Below are 19,554 nucleotides of genomic sequence, written 5' to 3' on the forward strand. Positions count from 1 at the left end.
AGAGAAAGAGACATAAACAGAGGCAGGACGGTACAGCACTAACAGCTGCTAGCACTCCGAATCAGCCCGGTGATAGGGGAGTGTTTCTGGCGTACAGACAGCTTTGGAAAGGCTGTTTTTGGGGTGCACTGTGGTACCCATGCCTTTGGAAAGGCTTTTTTGGGGGTGTATTGTGGTACAGAGGGTTTTGGGGTATGTTTGGCTTCAGACTGGGCTGGTTTTGGGGTGTATTGTGGTACAGACAGCTCTGTAGTGGCTGGTTTTGGGGTGTATTGTGGTACAGACAGCTCTGTAGTGGCTGTATTGGGGTGTATTGTGGTACAGACAGCTCTGTAGTGGCTGGTTTTGGGGTGTATTGTGGTACAGACAGCTCTGTAGTGGCTGTATTGGGGTGTATTGTGGTACAGACAGCTTTGTTGTGGCTGTTTTGGAGTGTATTGTGGTACAGACAGCTCTGTAGTGGCTGGTTTTGGAGTGTATTGTGGTACAGACAGCTCTGTAGTGGCTGGTTTTGGGGTGTATTGTGGTACAGACAGTGCTGTAGCGGCTGTTTTGGGGTGTATTGTGGCTGTTTTGGGGTGTGCTGGGTTCCTGCTCTTCCCCTGCAGAATGGGACGTTCTCTGTGCGGATTGAACACCCCGTCCCTCTGCAGCACCCAGCTGCCGAATCGCGCAGCCCCTCTGTAACTCCGCAGTGCTTCTCTGACCTCTTTTCCCCGTTAATCAGGGCTCTGCGCTCCACAGAGCACTTTCCAGAACGTTCCCAGGCTCCAGTCGTGTGTGGGGGGGAGAGAGGCCAACTGGAAACATCGTTTAGGGAAAAGTCTAAGTGCTGTACGCAATGAAGCTTACGGGCATGAGACTTTAATAATGTGATTTTACTGTGACACAGAGGCATGGACACACGCATGTGTACATACATACATACATGCACACACACACATACACAGACATGCACACACACACCCGCTGGAGTTTGTGGAGAGGAGCAAGTGTTTGAGCTTGAATCACACACACACATGCACACAAGCACACATACAAACAGACATGCACACACACACACTCACACCTCAGCGCTCAAACCCCACCTGTCTCCCCACCCCACCTGTCTCCTAACCTCACCTGTCTCCTAACCCCACCTGTGTCCCCTAACCTCACCTGTCTCCTAACCCCACCTGTGTCCCCTAACCTTACCTGTCTCCTAACCCCACCTGTGTCCCCTAACCTCACCTGTCTCCTAACCTCACCTGTCTCCTAACCCCACCTGTCCCATACGCTCACCTGTCTGCCCTAATCTCACCTGTCTCCTAACCTCACCTGTCTCACTAGCTGCTTACTTGTCTCACATCTCACTGTATCTCTGTGCTTTTGGCGCCTTTTCTGAGTGAGCACTTTATTAGGTCGACCTGTACACCAGCTTGCTAATGCAAATATGTAATCAGCCAATCATGTGGCATATTGGTATCATCGAGTTACACTGGAGCCAACCACAGTGGAGCTTGCGCGCAGCGCCTCTCAACAAGAGCAGGAGGTTTACCCGCTTGTCCCTGATCCGTGCGTCTCCCTCTCCCCAGCCGTGCCGTTCCCCCTGAGCCACCGGCTCTCCATGAAGGAGGTGTTCGACTGCGAGGGGAAGCCGCGCGTGGACCTGCTGAAGGCCCACCTCACCAAGGAGGGCCGCGTGGAGGAGGCCGTCGCCCTGCGCATCGTCACCGAGGGAGCCTCCATCCTGCGACAGGAGAAGACCATGCTGGACATCGAGGCGCCCGTCACAGGTCAGCACACCCTGGGCTGGTTACCGGGCAGCGCAGTCTCACAGAGCGCAGTCTGAGAGAGTACAGTCTCACAGAGCACAGTCACAGAGCACAGTCTGAGAGAGCACAGTCTGAGAGCACAGTCTGAGAGAGCACAGTCTCACAGAGCGCAGTCTGACAGCACAGTCTGAGAGCACAGTCTGAGAGAGCACAGTCTCACAGAGCGCAGTCTGACAGCGCAGTCTCACAGAGCGCAGTCTGAGAGAGCACAGTCTCACAGCGTAGTCTCACAGAGCACAGTCTCACAGAGCACAGTCTGAGAGAGCACAGTCTCACAGAGCACAGTCTGAGAGCACAGTCTGAGAGAGCACAGTCTCACAGAGCACAGTCTGAGAGCACAGTCTGAGAGAGCACAGTCTCACAGCGTAGTCTCACAGAGCACAGTCTCACAGAGCACAGTTTGAGAGAGCACAGTCACACACTAGTGCTGGGATTCACAGGCGAACAGGGTACACACTGAACGATTACAGTACAGTTACAGGCTGTGGGGAATATTCACAGTGCATGGTGAACATTTACATTACAAACAGTCACAGACTGTGACGAATAACATAACATAACACAATGACGAAAACCGGCCATTCAGCCCTGCAATGCTTGCCTTATTGAGTGGTCACAGGCATGGTGAACAGGAGTGGTCACAGGGCATGGTGAACGGGAGTGGTCACAGGGCATGGTGAACAGGAGTAGTCACAGGGCATGGTGAACAGGAGTGGTCACAGGGCATGGTGAATGGGAAAAGTCACAGGGCATGGTGAATGGGAAAAGTCACAGGGCATGGTGAATGGGAAAAGTCACAGGGCATGGTGAACATGAGTAGTTACAGGGCATGGTGAATGGGAAAAGTCACAGGGCATGGTGAACATGAGTAGTTACAGGGCATGGTGAATGGGAAAAGTCACAGGGCATGGTGAACATGAGTAGTTACAGGGCATGGTGAATGGGAAAAGTCACAGGGCATGGTGAACATGAGTAGTCACAGGGCATGGTGAATGGGAAAAGTCACAGGGCACGGTGAACAGTTACAGGTTGTGGAGAATAGACACAGTGCACGCCGAACAGTTACATTACATTACAAATGGCTGAAAGCTGTGGTAAACAAAGGCTGTGTGCCTGGGGAAGCGTTTGGATCTTGCGGCGACAGCCTGGATGAGCACCCACTCACTGGCCGAAAGGTGCTGAGAGGCAGAGACCCTCCAAACCGCCATCTGTCTGAGACACCGAGCAGTGGGCATCGGCGCCGACACGACTGCTCTTAGCGTCTCAGACGACGCGGGAGAATCGGGCGGAGTGAAGACAGGGTGTGAAAAGGGTTGTGTGGAAGAGGAGCAAAAAGAGCTTTCAGCAAGCAGCAGGACAGAGTCCTCCTCATAGCACAGGGCCAAAGAGTGCTACTCAACTCCGATGACCGTGTGTGTGTGTGTGTGTGTGTGTGTGTGTGGGGGTGTGTGTGTGTGTGTGTGTGTAGGCTTGGCCAAGTGTGTATTTCTGTGTGTGTGTGTGTGTGTGTGGGAGTGTGTGTGTGTGTGTGTATGTGGGAGTGCATGTGGGAGCGCATGTGTGTGTGTGTGTGTGTGTGTGTGTGGGAGCGCGTGTGTGTGTGTGTGTGTGTGTGTGTGGGAGTGCATGTGTGTGTGTGTGTGTGTATGTGGGAGTACGTGTGTGTGGGAGTGCATGTGTGTGTGTGTGTGTGTGTATGTGGGAGTACGTGTGTGTGGGAGTGCATGTGTGTGTGTGTGTGTATGTGTGTGTGTGTATGTGGGAGTGCACATGTGTGTGTGTGGCATGAGAAACAGAGAAGGAGAAATGATAGGATGGTAGAGGGGGAGAGATGGGTTGTGGGGAAGAAAGAAAGGTAGAGAGAGACAGAAAGAGACATTGTTCCATGTTGTGTTTGTGTCCATGTTTAAGCTATTGTTATAAAAGCATTCGGAAAACTGGTAGACGCGTAGACGCTGCATTTCTGCATGTCTCTTCTCTGCTTCTGTTTACTGGGGTTTTACGTTTGAAGTAGCGTTGAAACATACATGAGAAGAATACATGCGCGTTGGCGTGTAGCGTGGGAGGGCACACGGAGTGAGAGAGTGAAGCAGTGGGACGGGTAATGGATGCACAGGATCAGCGCGTGAAGGGAGAGGTGGGCAATAGGGATAATAGACCGGGGTTATGACCGTTCGTTCTGAAGTCACCTGACTCATAGAAATACAACTCGAGCTCCACCAATCACAGGGTATGCTGGCGACAATCAATAGAACAAAGGATGAGGGTCAGCAAGGCACTCCGTAATTGCTGTAGCTACACTATGTTTTTTATAATAATAAGGGGGAAACTCGCCTCAACCACCACCAATGTGCAGCTCCCACCACACACGAGCTGAGGTAGAGACGGAGAGAATCAATCAATCAATCAATCAGGCCAATTAAATCAGGGGGTGAGTAGGTGGCAGGTTGAGAGAGCCAGGTATGGAATTTAGCCAGGACACCGGGGAACCCTCCATACCTGCGTAGTTTCAGCCATTGAGCTGGAGCAGGGTGCATGATGGTATGGCTGCTGTTGTTCTGTTGGTTGTTGCAGAAATGCTCTGATTGGTGGAGCTCCGTTTGTGAGTTAAGGTGACATCACATAAATCCTAAGCACTATTTTATTGTCCCTGTGTGTTATTAGGAAGAAGAGGTACCTCCCTATAAGGGGAGAGGGTGTGGTCAATGTCACCTTGTGGGGGGTGTGGTCAGTGCATCCTGATAATGGAGAAGGGGTGTGGTCACTGTTTCGTTATAAAGACAAGGGGTGTGGTCAGTAAGACTTAAGGGTGGTTCTAAGAGAGGGTGAGGGAGTGTGGTTATGAACTTTGGGCAGGTTCTTTGACTATGGACTGCGTCAAAAGAAGCCTTCAGTCCTCTGTTATTTAAAACACCAGCAACATAATATCAGTGATTTACTGAGCTAATTCTCCCCTGGTTTCTCAGAGCAGCACCAGCGACAGAAGGCTAAAAGATTAAGCTGAGCGGAGTGCCAAGACACTTAGCGCCTGAATTACTGAGACCTTTAGCACGTACAGAACCTTTTAACGCACTAAACAACACAACCGACGATCAGCGAAAAAACACACATTATGACCAATACAGACCTTGGTCAAATACGTAACTGTTTTGGACTCAAATACTTTTCTGGCGCTCGAGTGATCTTGCCTGGTGCAATTGAGCCAACCAGGAGGACCAGAAGGTGGGAGTTTATACTTTTTGAGAGTATTTCATAGGTTACAGTACACCAGACAAGCTCAGTAACGCAAACTGGTATTAAAGTATTTGAGTCCGAAATTATTACATGTTTCACCCAGGTCTGGACCAGTCATTGGTCATGTCATTGATTTAGCGTGTGCTGAAAGGTTTTGCATTTGCTAAGTAGCTCAGGCCCTTATTGTACAGAGCAGTGGGATGAACTCCCATGTCCTGAGATGCCTGGTTCCATTAACCTGGGGTTCCCTGCCTGGGTTATCCATCCCCACACGCTATCACTATAAAAGAAAGATGTCTCCTCTATTGATTTATTCAGTCGCTCTGTTGGAGGAATACCAAATGTGGTAGTTGATGGATGACCAGGACGTCGAGGCCCAGAGTAGCCGGTTTTTCGAGGACATCTGCGCGCATCCCTTCATCACATCTGCTTCGACTGCGCAGTCGCGGTCCCATGCAGGTGAGAACTGCGCAGTCAGAGAGTCCTGTGCAGGTTTACAGTGCTACTGAGTCAATGGACTCCCTACATGTCAGGGTCGGGTTCCACAAAGCAGGATTACTGAGTTAGCCGGATACCAGCACTGAGTAAAATCCAGACCCCCTCCAAATCTGGAATGTGGACTGAAGTAAATAGAGCTGTCCCAGGTTTTACTTTGCATTACATTACATTATAGGCATTTGGCTGTTGGTCTTATCCAGAGTGACATACAGCAAAGTACATAACCATTACCAGGGACGAGTGTGCTGAAAGACCCAAGAGGGAAGTACAGTTTTGAGTGCTAGGAATGACCACAGAGATAAGAACTTGAAGCTTGTAGATTAATCTGATGAGACAAACAAACAAAAGTAGCAATACAACCGTTTTAGCAAACATAACGCTAGCAATAATAAAACACTACTTTGTGCTGTTATGCAGCTAACTCAGTAATCCTGCTTTGTGGGACAGTGCAGTTATCCAGCTAACTCAGTAATCCTGCTTTGCGGAACAGTGCAGTTATCCAGCTAACTCAGTAATCCTGCTTTGTGGAACAGTGCAGTTATCCAGCTAACTCAGTAATCCTGCTTTGCGGAACAGTGCAGTTATCCAGCTAACTCAGTAATCCTGCTTCGCGGAACAGTGCAGTTATCCAGCTAACTCAGTAATCCTGCTTCGCGGAACAGTGCAGTTATCCAGCTAACTCAGGAAATCCTGCTTCGCGGAACAGGCCCCGGGTCTCCGTAAGCCGACGCTCCCGTTAGCATTAGCGCCGTAGCGTCCCTCATTCATGGCCATTAAAATGATCTCTCATGGAGATCAGTCACCCAGAGCATCCAGCCTTACGTAACGTAGGCTCTGCGGGGGGCAGGGGTGGGGGAAGGGGGAAGGGAAAACGAGCGAACGGGGAACTTCAGTCGCCGTTCGCTGCGCTGTGCCGCCCACGCCGCAGAGCGCAGGGCCCTCGCGTACGCACCGCCGGATCGATTCGGAGGATCGTGGGTAGGGGGGCGGAAAGAATGACCTGGGTTTCGTTGTCATCGGCAGGCAAATGCAACGTGCCAGTATTTATGATGTCCCCTTTGTCTTTGTGTGTGTGTGTGTGTGTGTGTGTGGTGTGTGGGTGGAATACTCATTGGTACAGACAGTCTGTTTGCTGTGGGGGAGTGGGGGCGGGGGGCGGTGGGGGGGGGAGGAACAGGGCCGACACTGAACCATCTCCGAAGAAAAGAGGGCATATTCTTTATTTATGAACCATGAAATATGGATGGTGACGTGAATGTGTGTGTCCGCTTGCGTGTGTTTGTGTTAAAAGCGTGTGTCTTCTTGCGTTTGTGTTGACGTGTGCGTTAGTCTGTATTTTTGTGTTTGTGTTGGTGTGTGTGTGTGTGTGTGTATGTTTTCTCTGTTACTGTTACTGTTAGTCCTCCAAGTGCAGGTCGAATACGAGTGGACACACAGGCTATTGGGGCATTGTTAGTGAGAGAGAGAGAGAGAGAGAGAGGAAGAGAAGGGGAGGGAGAGAGAGAGAGTGCAAGAGAGACGGGTGAGACTGAGAAGAGGGAAAAGAACGGGTGAAGGAGAAAGCGGGGAGATGGAGATATACATAGCCATGTCAGTACAGTGCGGTGACAGTAGTGGGTCAGTTCACACAAGAGCTGTCAGGCTCCAGGAGAGGCCCGCTTGGCCGGACGGACGGACAGACGGACGGGAACGTGTCAGTTCTGCCAGGCGGATGAGTTGTGCTTGTTTCAGCAGTTTGACTTCTGGTCTTTAGTTAAACCGATTTCTGTGGGGAAACTCCTTTTAAAAATTCATAACCATTTCTCAGACATGTCCCAGAAGGGAATATATTACATTTTGCAGGGCAAGCTCAAATAATCCAGACCTAAGAGTGTGTGCTGTAAAATGAATATAATAAGGCCACATTTTCTTTCTAGACCTACCGTACTGTTTTGTTGAAAGTGCCACTATAATAGTAGTAGTTGTAATAATAATAATCATAATATTAATAATAATAATATTTCTGATGATGGCTATTATCTGAATAATATAAATAGAAGTGTTCCAGGTGTTTTACACTTATACCATATGGCAGGGATCAGCAACTCCCGGTCCTCGAGAGCCGAGAACGGCTGGTTTTCCACCCACCTGTTACCTGGGAGTGAGGTGTAAAGACATTAATTGAAAACCTGGATTGGGATTTGAAGGCCTGAGTTGATGACCACAGACATAGGGGGAACTCCAGAAAGCTATAGATTTTACAGCAGTGGTTCCTGGAGATCTACCATCCTGTAGGTTTTCACTCCAACCCTAACAACACACCTCGTTCCACAGCTACAGATCTCATTGAGCTGCTAATTAGTAGAATCAGGTGTGCCAAATTACAGTGGGAACCACTGTTTTTACAGTTATTCAAACCTTCTGGGTACCAGTATGTCAGCAGTTCTACATTCATACTGTGCTGATCAATGTCAATGCAGTAACATACCAGACCTGGGTCAAATATGTATTTGTTTTGGATTCAAATACTTTTCTACACGTTACTGAGCTTGTCTGGTGTATTGGAACCAAAAAGTGCAAACGCCACCTTCTGGTCCTCTTGGTTGTGTCAATTGTACCGGGCAAGACCAATCGAGCACAGAAAAGTATTTCAATCTGAAACAAAAACAAACAAACAGGGCATTGTGTTTGATCAACAGTATACCGGATGTCTTGCATTTGTGCTTTTTGGGGACCAAGGTATTTTGTATGATACATTGTCTTCGATCACTAGCATGTGTGACGTCCTACATTCATGCTTTGTGGGGACCGGTGTGTGACAGACTCTGTATCGCTCAGAACCAGGGCTGGGGAGCCAGCGTACACCTGGCTGGCACCATCCCAGCGACGGCACACGACCAGACAGAGAAATGTGCGCCCGTTTATTTATTTATTTTCATAAAAATCATGTCACCATGGCAACAGGAGTTTGCAACTCCTCTCTCTCTGGGAGAGAGTCAGTGAGGCAAGGAGCTGAGCATGTACACACACACATACACGCACACACACATATACACACAAATATGCACTCATGAATATATTCATGCTTCTTTACACACACACATACATATACACAGAAACACAGCTAGCCTTCCACTTACATTTGCATACACACATGCATAACGTCTGCACTTCTTTTACTTTCATTCTCCGGAGACAACGTACTTTCTCCCTTTAGAGAACTACTGTACCTAGATCCCAGTGAGTATAGTCACACTGACTAACAGGGACCTGGGTTGTATTTCTGTGTGTGAAGACATTCACTGACTAGCAGGGACCTGGTCTGTATTTCAGTGTGTGGAGACATTCACTGACTAATGGGGACATGGGCACTGTTTCAGTGTGCGGAGATATTCACTGACTAACAGGGACCTGGGTTGTATTTCTGTGTGTGAAGACATTCACTGACTAACAGGGACCTGGGCTTGTATTTCAGTGTGTGAAGACATTCACTGACTAACAGGGGCCTGGGCTTGTATTTCAGTGTGTGGAGACATTCACTGACTAACAGGGACCTGGGCTTGTATTTCAGTGTGTGAAGACATTCACTGACTAACAGCGACCTGGTCTGTATTTCAGTGTGCGGAGACATTCACTGACTAACAGGGACCTGGGTTGTATTTCAGTGTGTGGAGACATTCACTGACTAATGGGGACATGGGCGCTGTTTCATTGTGCGGAGATATTCACTGACTAACAGGGACCTGGGCTTGTATTTCAGTGTGTGGAGACATTCACTGATTAACAGGGACCTGGTCTGTATTTCAGTGTGCGGAGACATTCACGGACAGTTCTTTGACCTGATGAAGCTGTTTGAAGTTGGGGGGTCACCTGCCACAACGCGCTACCTCTTCCTGGGAGACTACGTGGACAGGGGCTACTTCAGTATCGAGGTGAGGACCAGCCCTCCTAACGCACAACACTGCCCTTTCCCCCTTCACCTAACACCAACGCAAAATGGCCAATGTATATTCTTTTTCATATATTTTATATTATGATACATACCCCATCCCCAAAACATACCCTTACGCATACACTGTCACCTGACACCTACTTAGGGCTATCATGTTTCTCATATTTCTCACATTATAATGGTTTTCCATTAGAAATTACCGGAGAAACGACATTCAATTTGGATAGGCCTAGTAGGCTAAACATAAAAAAGAACATTTAAAAAAAATAACGCTTCTTGATTTGGAATTAAATGATAAAATATACTTCCAGGTCGAGCTTGGTGATGAGGCATATTGGTGGTCAATGTTTTTTTAAAAACATAATAACTATCATCACCACCATTTCTTTCACCTTTAAAAAGAAAATCATTCCTGTAATAATCTTAGGCCAAACACAAAACCAGTCTTTTCTATTGTGTGTTGATATGACATCCATTCAGGAGCAAAGCCTTGCAGTGTACATCACACAATCACATAAAAGAAATTAGGATTATTATTAATTAATAATGAATAATGTAAAAATGCAGCCAGTTGCTGCAGGATGAGAGAATATATAAGATATATCTAAAATATTGTTATAGCACCAACCCTACACCTACTGTGTGTATGTGTGTGCAAATTAAATTTGTGCATTTGTGCTTTTGTAGTTGTCTACGTTTGTGTATGTGTGTGCATGTGTGTACACCGGCGGTGCACAGCTCCGGTCCCGGAGGGTATGTGTGCTGGTTTTTGACCTTAGTTTTAGTTTTCCGACGGCTCTATAAACTGGTTCACTCCTGTACTTCGGCATGGGTCAAATCCTGTTGGATACACAGAGTCTGTGGCTCTAACTGTTGCTTATACAGTACAAATGTCAGTACAAGATATCCATCCATCCATTATCCGAACCTGCTTATCCTGAACAGGGTCGCAGGGGGGCTGGAGCCTATCCCAGCATACATTGGGCGAAAGGCAGGAATATACCCTGGACAGGTCGCCAGTCCATCGCAGGGCACACCCTCGATTCACTCACACACTCATACTTACGGGCAATTTAGACTCTCCAATCAGCCTAACATGCATGTCTTTGGACTGTGGGAGGAAACCGGAGTACCCGGAGTACCCGGAGTACCCGGAGGAAACCCACGCAGACACGGGGAGAACATGCAAACTCCTCACAGAGAGGCCCTGGCCGACGGGGATTCGAACCCAGGACCTCCTTGCTGTGAGGCGGCAGTGCTACCCACTGCACCATCCGTGCCGCCCCAGTACAAGATATGATTGAACTAATTCAATGAATGAGAGCAGAAGTTGGCAGGAAGTTATGAAACGGATCGGCCCTCGTTGCGCATGGTGTACTTGCACACGTGCGTGCGTGTTTGTTTCCCGCGGCGCACACTGGCTGTAAATCCTCCCTGACCTCGCAGTGCGTTCGCGCTCTTACCATACGATGCAGACCCAGAACGCCGCCATTCACACCGAGGAGCTCCAGCTGTCAGACACACATGCTCTCACTCCCGGGAAACGCTGCGAGCTTCTCACGTCCCAGCATCCCAGCATCCCTCTGTCAGCGACGGAGGGAGTTCACGGGGATCAGAGCGGCAAAGCCTGCCTGCAGCCCTCCAAGGGTATTCACAGGGATCAGAGCTGGAAGTCACAGAACAGCGTTCACAGGGATCAGAGCTGGAAGTCACACAGCAGCGTTCACAGAGATCAGAGCTGGAAGTCACAGAGTAGCGTTCACAGGGATCAGAGCTGGACGTCACAGAACAGCGTTCACAGGGATCAGAGCTGGAAGTCACACAGCAGCATTCACAGGGATCAGAGCTGGAAGTCACACAGCAGCGTTCACAGGGATCAGAGCAGAATGCCTTCTTACACACATCAGCACCGTGCAGAGAGCTACAGGAAAGATCTAAAATCCATGATACACTGGAAATATTTTTGGGAAATATGGATGGGCAGTATTGCCTGCAAGAAGTAGTAGTGTGGTGTAATCTTGAGGCCATTGGGCTGTTAATATAAAGCATCGGCTAAGCAGAATGAAGATATGCAATTTTGTGAATGAAAGTGCCTCAATACATGTTTCATGACCTGAAGACCAGGAGGACTGCAGATTTTTGGTTCCATGGAAGATATGTTGGGAGAGGTGTCACTCATATACCTTCCTCACTGATTGGCTCATAGACTCTGGCCCTTCATCCTCCTTGGTGATTGGCTCGTAGATATTGTGGTCACTCCCCAGATGCTCAGGTGCAGGGTGGTTTGGGGGGGGGGGGGGGGGGGTTGTGGTGGGAGTGTGATATTTAAACGCTCTTCACGCTATTAACCTGCGTGTCTGCTCAGAGCGCGGGGACACAGAGACTCTGTGTCCGCCCGTCGGGAGTGACAGAGACGGGGAGACTGAGTGGCCTCTCCCTGTTCTGCCCTGTCATCGCCACTCTCTCCGCTGACATTTGACAAGAAGACCTGGATCTGAGGTCAGCTCGGCCCACGCCGAGGGGTATCTGTGATAGTGAGGCGGCACGGTGACGTAGTGCTTAGCACCTGAGTCATATAAGGACACACTGAAGGGCAAACGAAACTGGTCTGTGTGTGTGTGTCTGTGTGTGTGTGTGTGTGTGTGTGTGCGTGCGTGTGTGTGTGTCTGAGTCTGTGTGTGTGTGTAGGCTCGACCATGTGTGTATTTCTGTGTGTGTATATGTGTGTGTGTGGGTGTGTGCGTGCGTGTGTGTGTGTGTCTGAGTCTGTGTGGGTGTGTGTAGGCTCGACCATGTGTGTATTTCTGTGTGTGTATATGTATGTGTGTGTGTGGGTGTGTGTGTGAGTGTGTGAGTGTGTTGGTGGGTGTGTGTGTGTGAGTGTGTGAGTGTGTGTGTGTGTGTGTGTGTAGACTTGGCCATGTGTGTATTTCTGTGTGTGTATGTGTGTGTGTGTGTGTGTGCGTGTAGGCTCGGCCATGTGTGTATTTCTGTGTGTGTATATGTATGTGTGTGTGTGTGTGAGTGTGTGTGTGTGTGTGTCTGTATGTGTGGGCCTATGTGTGCGTGTAGGCTCGGCCATGTGTGTATTTCTGTGTGTGTGTGTTTGTGTGCCCACATTTTAGTCAATGTCTGTATTTCTATGTTTGTGTGTGTGTGTGTGTGTGTGTGTGTCACGGCTTGGCCATGTGTGTATTTCTGTGTATGTGCGTGTGTGTGCCTGTGTGGGTGTGTGAGAGTCTGTATGTTTTTTCCATGCATGTATTTGTGTGTGTTTGTGTGTTTGTGTCTGTGTGTCTGCATGTTTGTCCTTGTCTCCATCTGTTTTGACTGTGCTTGTCCATGCCTGTATGTGCGTGTTTGTGTGTGCGCTTATGACGAATAAATCTCTGTGAATATATTTCCATTGAAGCACGCATGCGCTAACAGGTTGTGTGTCTTCCCGTTGCAGTGCGTTTTGTACCTCTGGTCTCTGAAAATCCTCTACCCAAAGACGTTATACCTACTGCGAGGAAACCACGAATGTAGACATCTGACAGAGTATTTCACTTTCAAACAAGAATGTGAGTATGCCCTGCGATCGCCCGCTGTGCCTCGAAACCCTTTCCCCCTCGCCCGCTGAACCTTGAAAATGAATGTTAGACAACGGGACGCCAAGGGTGCTTCGTCGAGTCATTTTAAAACGATTTCATATCTTTCTCTTAATGTCTCGCTGAGCTGGCAGTAGCTTTCCTAAAGCAACGGGGTGCATTGTGGGGTAGCTCTTCATTAGCTGAATTGTAACATGCTGGAACAGAAAATGGACACTAGATGAGGGAATTGTTGTATATTGTGTGCAATATTGCGCAATATATTGCACACAATTCATGAACCCCTGGTCTGCCGCGTACTGGCCCAACGTCCTCATTAGTATAGAAGACATAGCAATGTCCTCATTAGTATTGAGGATAAAACGACATGGACATGGGACTTCTATTATTTGTGGCATGCATAGCTATTTCTGACTTAATGTGGTTTAAGAGGGCAAATAATGCCTCAGAACATGAAAAGAATATAATGAAGAAAAATGTACTTCTGATTTCGATGAGGAAACATCTTGGTAGATTCAGGGACTTCCCTGCTGAAAACAGCTGAAGCTAGGCTTTGGTAAATGGTTGGCATTTATATAGCGCCTTTATCCAAAGCGCTGTACAATTGATGCTTCTCATTCACCCATTCATACACACACTCACACACTGACGACGATTGGCTGCCATCCAAGGCGCCGACCAGCTCGTCAGGAGCATTTGGGGGTTAAGTGTCTTGCTCAGGGACACTTCGACGCAACCCGGGCGGGGGATCAAACCGGCAACCCTCCGACTGCCAGGCGACTGCTCTTACTGCCTGAGCCATGTCGCTTTGAAACAACAGGCCGCTGGTTGACCATTTCAGACCAGCTCCATCCTCAACATGGTTTGACCAGCTCAAGCGATGTTTTGAAACAGCTGGTAGCTGGTTATTTCTAGCAGGTTTTGCACACGGGTCTTAAAAGGGCTTTTCCCCGTTTCAGTCCCACTGACCTGACCATTGCAGTGTTAAAGTTACAAGGACGATTGTCAAGAAACACCACGGTGGTACTGGAGCTGAAATGTTGACGACCAAAAACTTTATTAGTTAAATGAGGAAGGGCAGGAATGAGGAGTGTGTCTCATATACACCTCCCTCTTAATTGGGCTCCCTGCCCCCTACCTTTTCCCCATCATCCCTCTCTGAGTGCTATACCCTACACTGCTTTCTGCCACCGCCTTTCTGTTCCTACTCCCCTTCTCTCTCCCTTTTTTATCACTCTCATTCTTTCTCTCATCTCTGTCTATATGTCTCTGCTTCTTTATCTCTCTTCAACTCATGCTCAATCTGTCCATCTGTCTCTCACTCTCTCCTCTCCCTTTCTGCTCCATCTCTCTATCTGTCCTCCCTCCCCCCTCCCTCTCTCTCTTTCTCTTCTCCCCCATCTCTCTCCTGGAAGCAGTATGTTCTGCAGATGCCCATCAGCCTGAGCACAGGTGATTAGCAGGAAATTAATTTCTTCTATTAACGAGCATCTCTGGGACCATGACACTGATTTCCCTGATGGGCTCTGGGCATTGCTATGGCGATCCTCAAACCGGATGAGCACTGCCATTGCTATGGCGATCCTCAAACCCAATGGGCACTGCCATTGCTATGGCGATCCTCAGAGGGCCTTTTTTAGGACCAACCCGAACTCTGAGTGAGGATGAATCGAGAGAGAGAGAGAGAGAGAGGGATATGGAGAGAGAGGGAGAGAGAGAAAGAGAGAGAGACGATGAGAGAGAGTGAGAGAGAGTTCAGTTTTAACACTCCTTTAATATAACAATACAACAAAACAAGGCATAGAAAATAATCAGTTCCCACATATCAGAAGGAAAGAGAAAGAGGAAGAAAGGGAAGAAAGGAATAGAGACAGGGGGAGAGAAAAAGAGAAATGGAAGAGAGAGATGGAGAGAGGGTTGAGAGAGTTTTCTCCAATGCTGGCCAGTGATGAGTGATGCAGAGTGATGTGTTGATGAGCTCACACCATTAGCCAGCAGATGGGTCGCTCCAGCACTAGAGAATTTGACACAGCGCTGATTTGGCACATCCCCTCCTCCGCAGTGCAAAAGTGATGATAGGCCCCACAGTGGAGGGGTTAGAATGGGCCCCACGGTAGAGAAGAGAGGATAGGCCCCACAGTGGAGGGGTTAGATTTGGTCCCATGGTGGAGAAGAGAGGATAGGCCCCACAGTGGAGGGGTTAGAATGAGCCTCATGGTGGAGAAGAGAGAATAGGCCCCACGGTGGAGAGATTACAGTGGACTTAATGGACTTGACTCTGTTATGTAACTGTGGGTCACTGTACTAAATTTTAGATCCCTTTCACATATTCCCCCAAAAATGTAATGTGCTTCTGTTTGCACTCAGAAGGCAGACACTGTGCCTAATACCAACCCAAGTAGATCAGAGGCATTTCAGCCCACTCAAGTACTCTCACAAATGTTGGTAAACGGATTCTGGAAAGGTGGGGCACACACCGGAGAAGAGGTACTTCTGAAATCCTTCAGTGCCTACAGCAGAAAGTATGTGTCTGCAGAACACATATATGGAATATTGCTTTCCCCATTACCAGGGTGCGAATTAAAAACAAAATAACAGGCAGAAATGTTAGATTATGTTCTTATGCGGTAGGCATTTTTAAAGGTACGATAGGTAATTTCGAACTCCTAACGTATCCACTAGTATCCAAATATCCACCTGAGACACAACAATGCTCGCAACGCTCACTACTATGTTCGTATTGCCTCAGGAAATTCGTCGAGCTTGCCTCTCTTGGGCATTGAGCGGATATAGTGTAACCATCATGAAAGTAATCAAAATTTCTGACACCTTCTCTTTGCAACTCAGTGATGCATCGGCAGGATGGACGGACGCAAGTTTCTGTGTGGGTCAGTGTGAGCTCATCCTTTTCTTTCATCTCTCTCCCTCCCTCTCTCTCTCTCCCTCCCTCTCTCTCTTTCACTCTCTCTCTCCCCCTCTCCCTCCCTCTCTCTCACTCTCTCTCCCCCTCCCTCCCTCTCTCTCTCTCCCTCTCTCTCTCTCTCTCTCTCTCTTTCTCTCCCCCTCCCTCCCTCTCTCTCTCCCTCTCCCTCTCTCTCTCCTCTCTCTCTCACTCTCTCTCCCCCTCCCTCCCTCTCTCTCTCTCACTCTCTCTCTCTCCCCCTCCCTCCCTCTCTCTCTCTCTCTCTCTCTCCGCGCAGGTAAAATCAAATATTCAGAGCAGGTGTACGACTCCTGTATGGATGCGTTTGACTGCCTCCCTCTGGCCGCCCTGATGAACCAGCAGTTCCTGTGCGTTCACGGGGGCCTCTCGCCGGAAGTACACACGTTAGACGACATAAAAAAGGTACAAAACCACGACAGAACAAACTATTTCATTGAAAAAATGTGCTACGTAAAATGAACACTAATAAAGTACATAGTTTCCCAAATTTGAAACTTATGGAGTATACTCATAAATTTTACATATGTTACAGATTTGTACAAAAAGCAGCCAGTCTCATGGCAGAATACATTTCCTGATCACAATTTAATATTCTGCAACATACTGTGAATATATGGAACATGATATCATTGCCAGTAGTGTAAAATATTGCAGTACCAAAAAGTGGTATATTAATTTCCATTGGCTATATGCCAATATGTTGTGAAGTATTGTAATACATTGTCGTCATATTTATTTCAGTTTATTTTCAAATGTATTGCATTTCCATGATAGGTTCCTGGTGGTGTGTGGGTTTGATTCGGTTCGTCTCCCTCTCTCTCTCCCCTTCCCTCCCTCTCTCTCTCTCTCTCTCCCTCCCTCCCTCCCTCCCTCTCCCTCCACACAGTTGGACAGGTTTAAGGAGCCTCCAGCGTTCGGCCCCATGTGTGATCTCCTGTGGTCGGACCCCTTGGAGGACTTTGGGAACGAGAAGACCCAGGAGTACTTCAGCCACAACACTGTGAGGGGCTGCTCGTACTTCTACAGGTGAGAGTACATACTCACCTACTCACTACCCCACCCATTCACCTGCTGCTCCTGCTTCTGCAGGTGAGAGTACATACTCACCTACTCACAACCCCACCCATTCACCTGCTGCTCCTGCTTCTACAGGTGAGAGTACATACTCACCTACTCCGCTACACAACCACGCCCATTCACCTACTGCTCCTGCCTCTACAGGCGAGAGTACATACTCACCTACTCCGCTACACAACCACGCCCATTCGCCCGTTGGATAAAATGTGCTTTTTATGGATTGCTGCATATTTTGTATAATCTCTGCAATTGTGTGAGGTGGAGAAATCTCACTTTTCATTACATTACATGGAATTAGCAGATACTCTTAATCTCCATCCACACCAAGGAATACAACTACAACCGTAACGATGTGAGCATCCACACTGCTGAACGATGACATTCTGTCAATAGTCTCTCGGATATGTCCTCTGCCGTTTTGCTCGTAATGACCAATACATTCGGATGGATTGTGATTGGCCGTCAGCGTTTTAGCGTTCACGCAGCTGGAAAAATCGCTCTGAAAGCGATCCCAGCGATATCGCTCTTCTCTGTCTTTGTCGTTATAGTTGTGGTGTGGGCTTCCCCACGCACTGGAGATTTTTACAAGGACATGTTTGTAGTTATGGTTATAGTTATCATTCTTGGTGTGGATGGCTTTATCCTGAGTGATGTACTCAACCTCCGTGTGTACAGCTGGATATTTTCTGACCCGATTCAAGTTAAGTACCTGACTCAAGGGTACAACATGGGCTTCCTACAGAGAAGGCTCCAGTTCCGTATCCATTATACTACACTGCTGGCTGTTCAGGGCTGCTTATCCTCAGACATTCACTGCAGCCCCAGGTCAAATACGTAATTGTTTTGGATTTGCATACTTTTTGTCTGTATTTCATAGGTTCCATTACACCAGACAAAAGTATTTGAATCCAAAATCATCACTGTGACGATCTCCCCTGTCTCCTCTGCACTGCCTTGGCATTGTTTTTGCCAGTGGAAGTAAAACATGCCTTTTAAAGTGACCAGGAAAGTTGTGGATGCTTCAGAGGTGGCCTGAAAAGACGGCAGTTTCTTAAGTACGACACCACTCCCCCTGGTGGCTGAAGAAGGAATCAAGGATGATGCAAACATTGCCCCATTAGCCGACCCACCAACAGACTCCTGTCCCAGGGGAATTTTGTGACGCCCCCTTAGCAGTGACTAGCTGTGGGTGCCCATAGCAGGAGATCTGGGGTGAGTTTGGTTTAAACAGCCTCCAAACCGTTGAAGCAAGGGGCAGAAGATTGTCTCTGATCATCCTGTGATATGTGAGAAAGGGGCTGGTTTTATATTGGGATGCCAGGACCATAGGATCCAGTTCTACCAGATCTGAGCTCTTGGGTTCTCAATAGTATTTGTTTTCGACTGAAATACTTTTTTATGCTCTATTGATCTTGCCTGTAGCAAACTGTAGCAGTGATTGTCCCGCATTGTAGCTGTGATTGTTGTGGATTGTAGCTGTGTTTGCTTGTAGCAGGTTGTAGTTTATTGTAGCTGTGTTTGTAGCGGTGGTTGTAGCGGATTGTAGTGGACTGTAGCTGTGATTGTAGTGGATTGTAGCTGTGTTTGCTTGTAGCTGGCTGTAGTTTATTGTAGTTTATTGTAGCTGTGTTTGTAGTTTGTAGGGTGGGGCTTACACTTTTGCAATCATTTCATTTGTCCTAATACAGCAGGCAAGCTTAAGCAAATGCAGAAAAGTATTTGAATCCAAATGAGTACCCGGGTCTGTTTGCGTCTGTGTTTCCTGGCTGGTAAGGGGTCACGTGATTGCCAGTATGTGGGTTAGGCCTCCCACATTAGCAGGGATAGTGGTCTCTCTGGGTTTTGGGGGCGGGGGGGCGGGGTGTTTGTCCCCACTTTATCCCTCTTTCCCCATGCCGTCCCTCCCCAGGGAGAATACGTCACGGGCAGCTGCTTGTTCCTCTGCCAGCGGATAACCTACATACACACAGAGGGACCTGGGAAGAGTGGGGGGGGGGCCCAAATGTTCTGTGTGTTTCAGCAGCGATGGGACCGCTGTTGTCTTTCCTGCATATTTTACAGCCTGATGAAAGTTTGATGGTGTGTTGGGAGGGGGAGGGGTTGGTGTAGCACATTCTGGCGGGAGGTGGATGTGGTCATGTGTGAGATATTTTGGGGGGGGGGGTGCAGGTAGGGGACATGGACACAGCAGGTTACTGTGTTACGGTGCTGTGTGCGCGTGCGGGGCATGGTGAAGCGTGGTGCATTGTGGGACAGGACTGGAGGACTCAGATGTGCGTTAGGTTGGAGCCGCGGTCTCCCTGCGGAGCTCCGTTGTGTTTAATATTCCCTGGCGGGGGTGTGATCGCCTGTTGTGCGTTTTTTGTGTTAACGCTCTTCAGGGCTGTGCCCTGCTTTTGAGATCACATCACACGCTACATTACTTCCTGTTATGAGCCGTGATACAGGCAGCGTTCCTCCCCCACA

The 19,554-nt window shown here is 48.4% G+C and overlaps 1 protein-coding gene across 4 annotated transcripts in view; it reads left to right on the top strand.

The window, feature by feature from the left end:
• Positions 1-19,554, top strand: part of ppp3cb (protein phosphatase 3, catalytic subunit, beta isozyme) — a 53,428-nt gene that overhangs the window by 18,092 nt on the left and 15,782 nt on the right. For all 4 annotated transcript variants that reach the window (XM_061234664.1, XM_061234666.1, XM_061234667.1 and 1 more), the window contains exons 2-6: positions 1,575-1,775; positions 9,333-9,457; positions 12,929-13,040; positions 16,268-16,413; positions 16,898-17,037. In XM_061234664.1, coding sequence (XP_061090648.1) covers positions 1,575-1,775; positions 9,333-9,457; positions 12,929-13,040; positions 16,268-16,413; positions 16,898-17,037 — 724 coding nt within the window. The remainder of the gene's footprint in view (positions 1-1,574; positions 1,776-9,332; positions 9,458-12,928; positions 13,041-16,267; positions 16,414-16,897; positions 17,038-19,554) is intronic.

This window comes from Conger conger, chromosome 3 (assembly GCF_963514075.1).
Source record: "Conger conger chromosome 3, fConCon1.1, whole genome shotgun sequence".
In the NCBI taxonomy this organism is placed as follows: domain Eukaryota; kingdom Metazoa; phylum Chordata; class Actinopteri; order Anguilliformes; family Congridae; genus Conger; species Conger conger.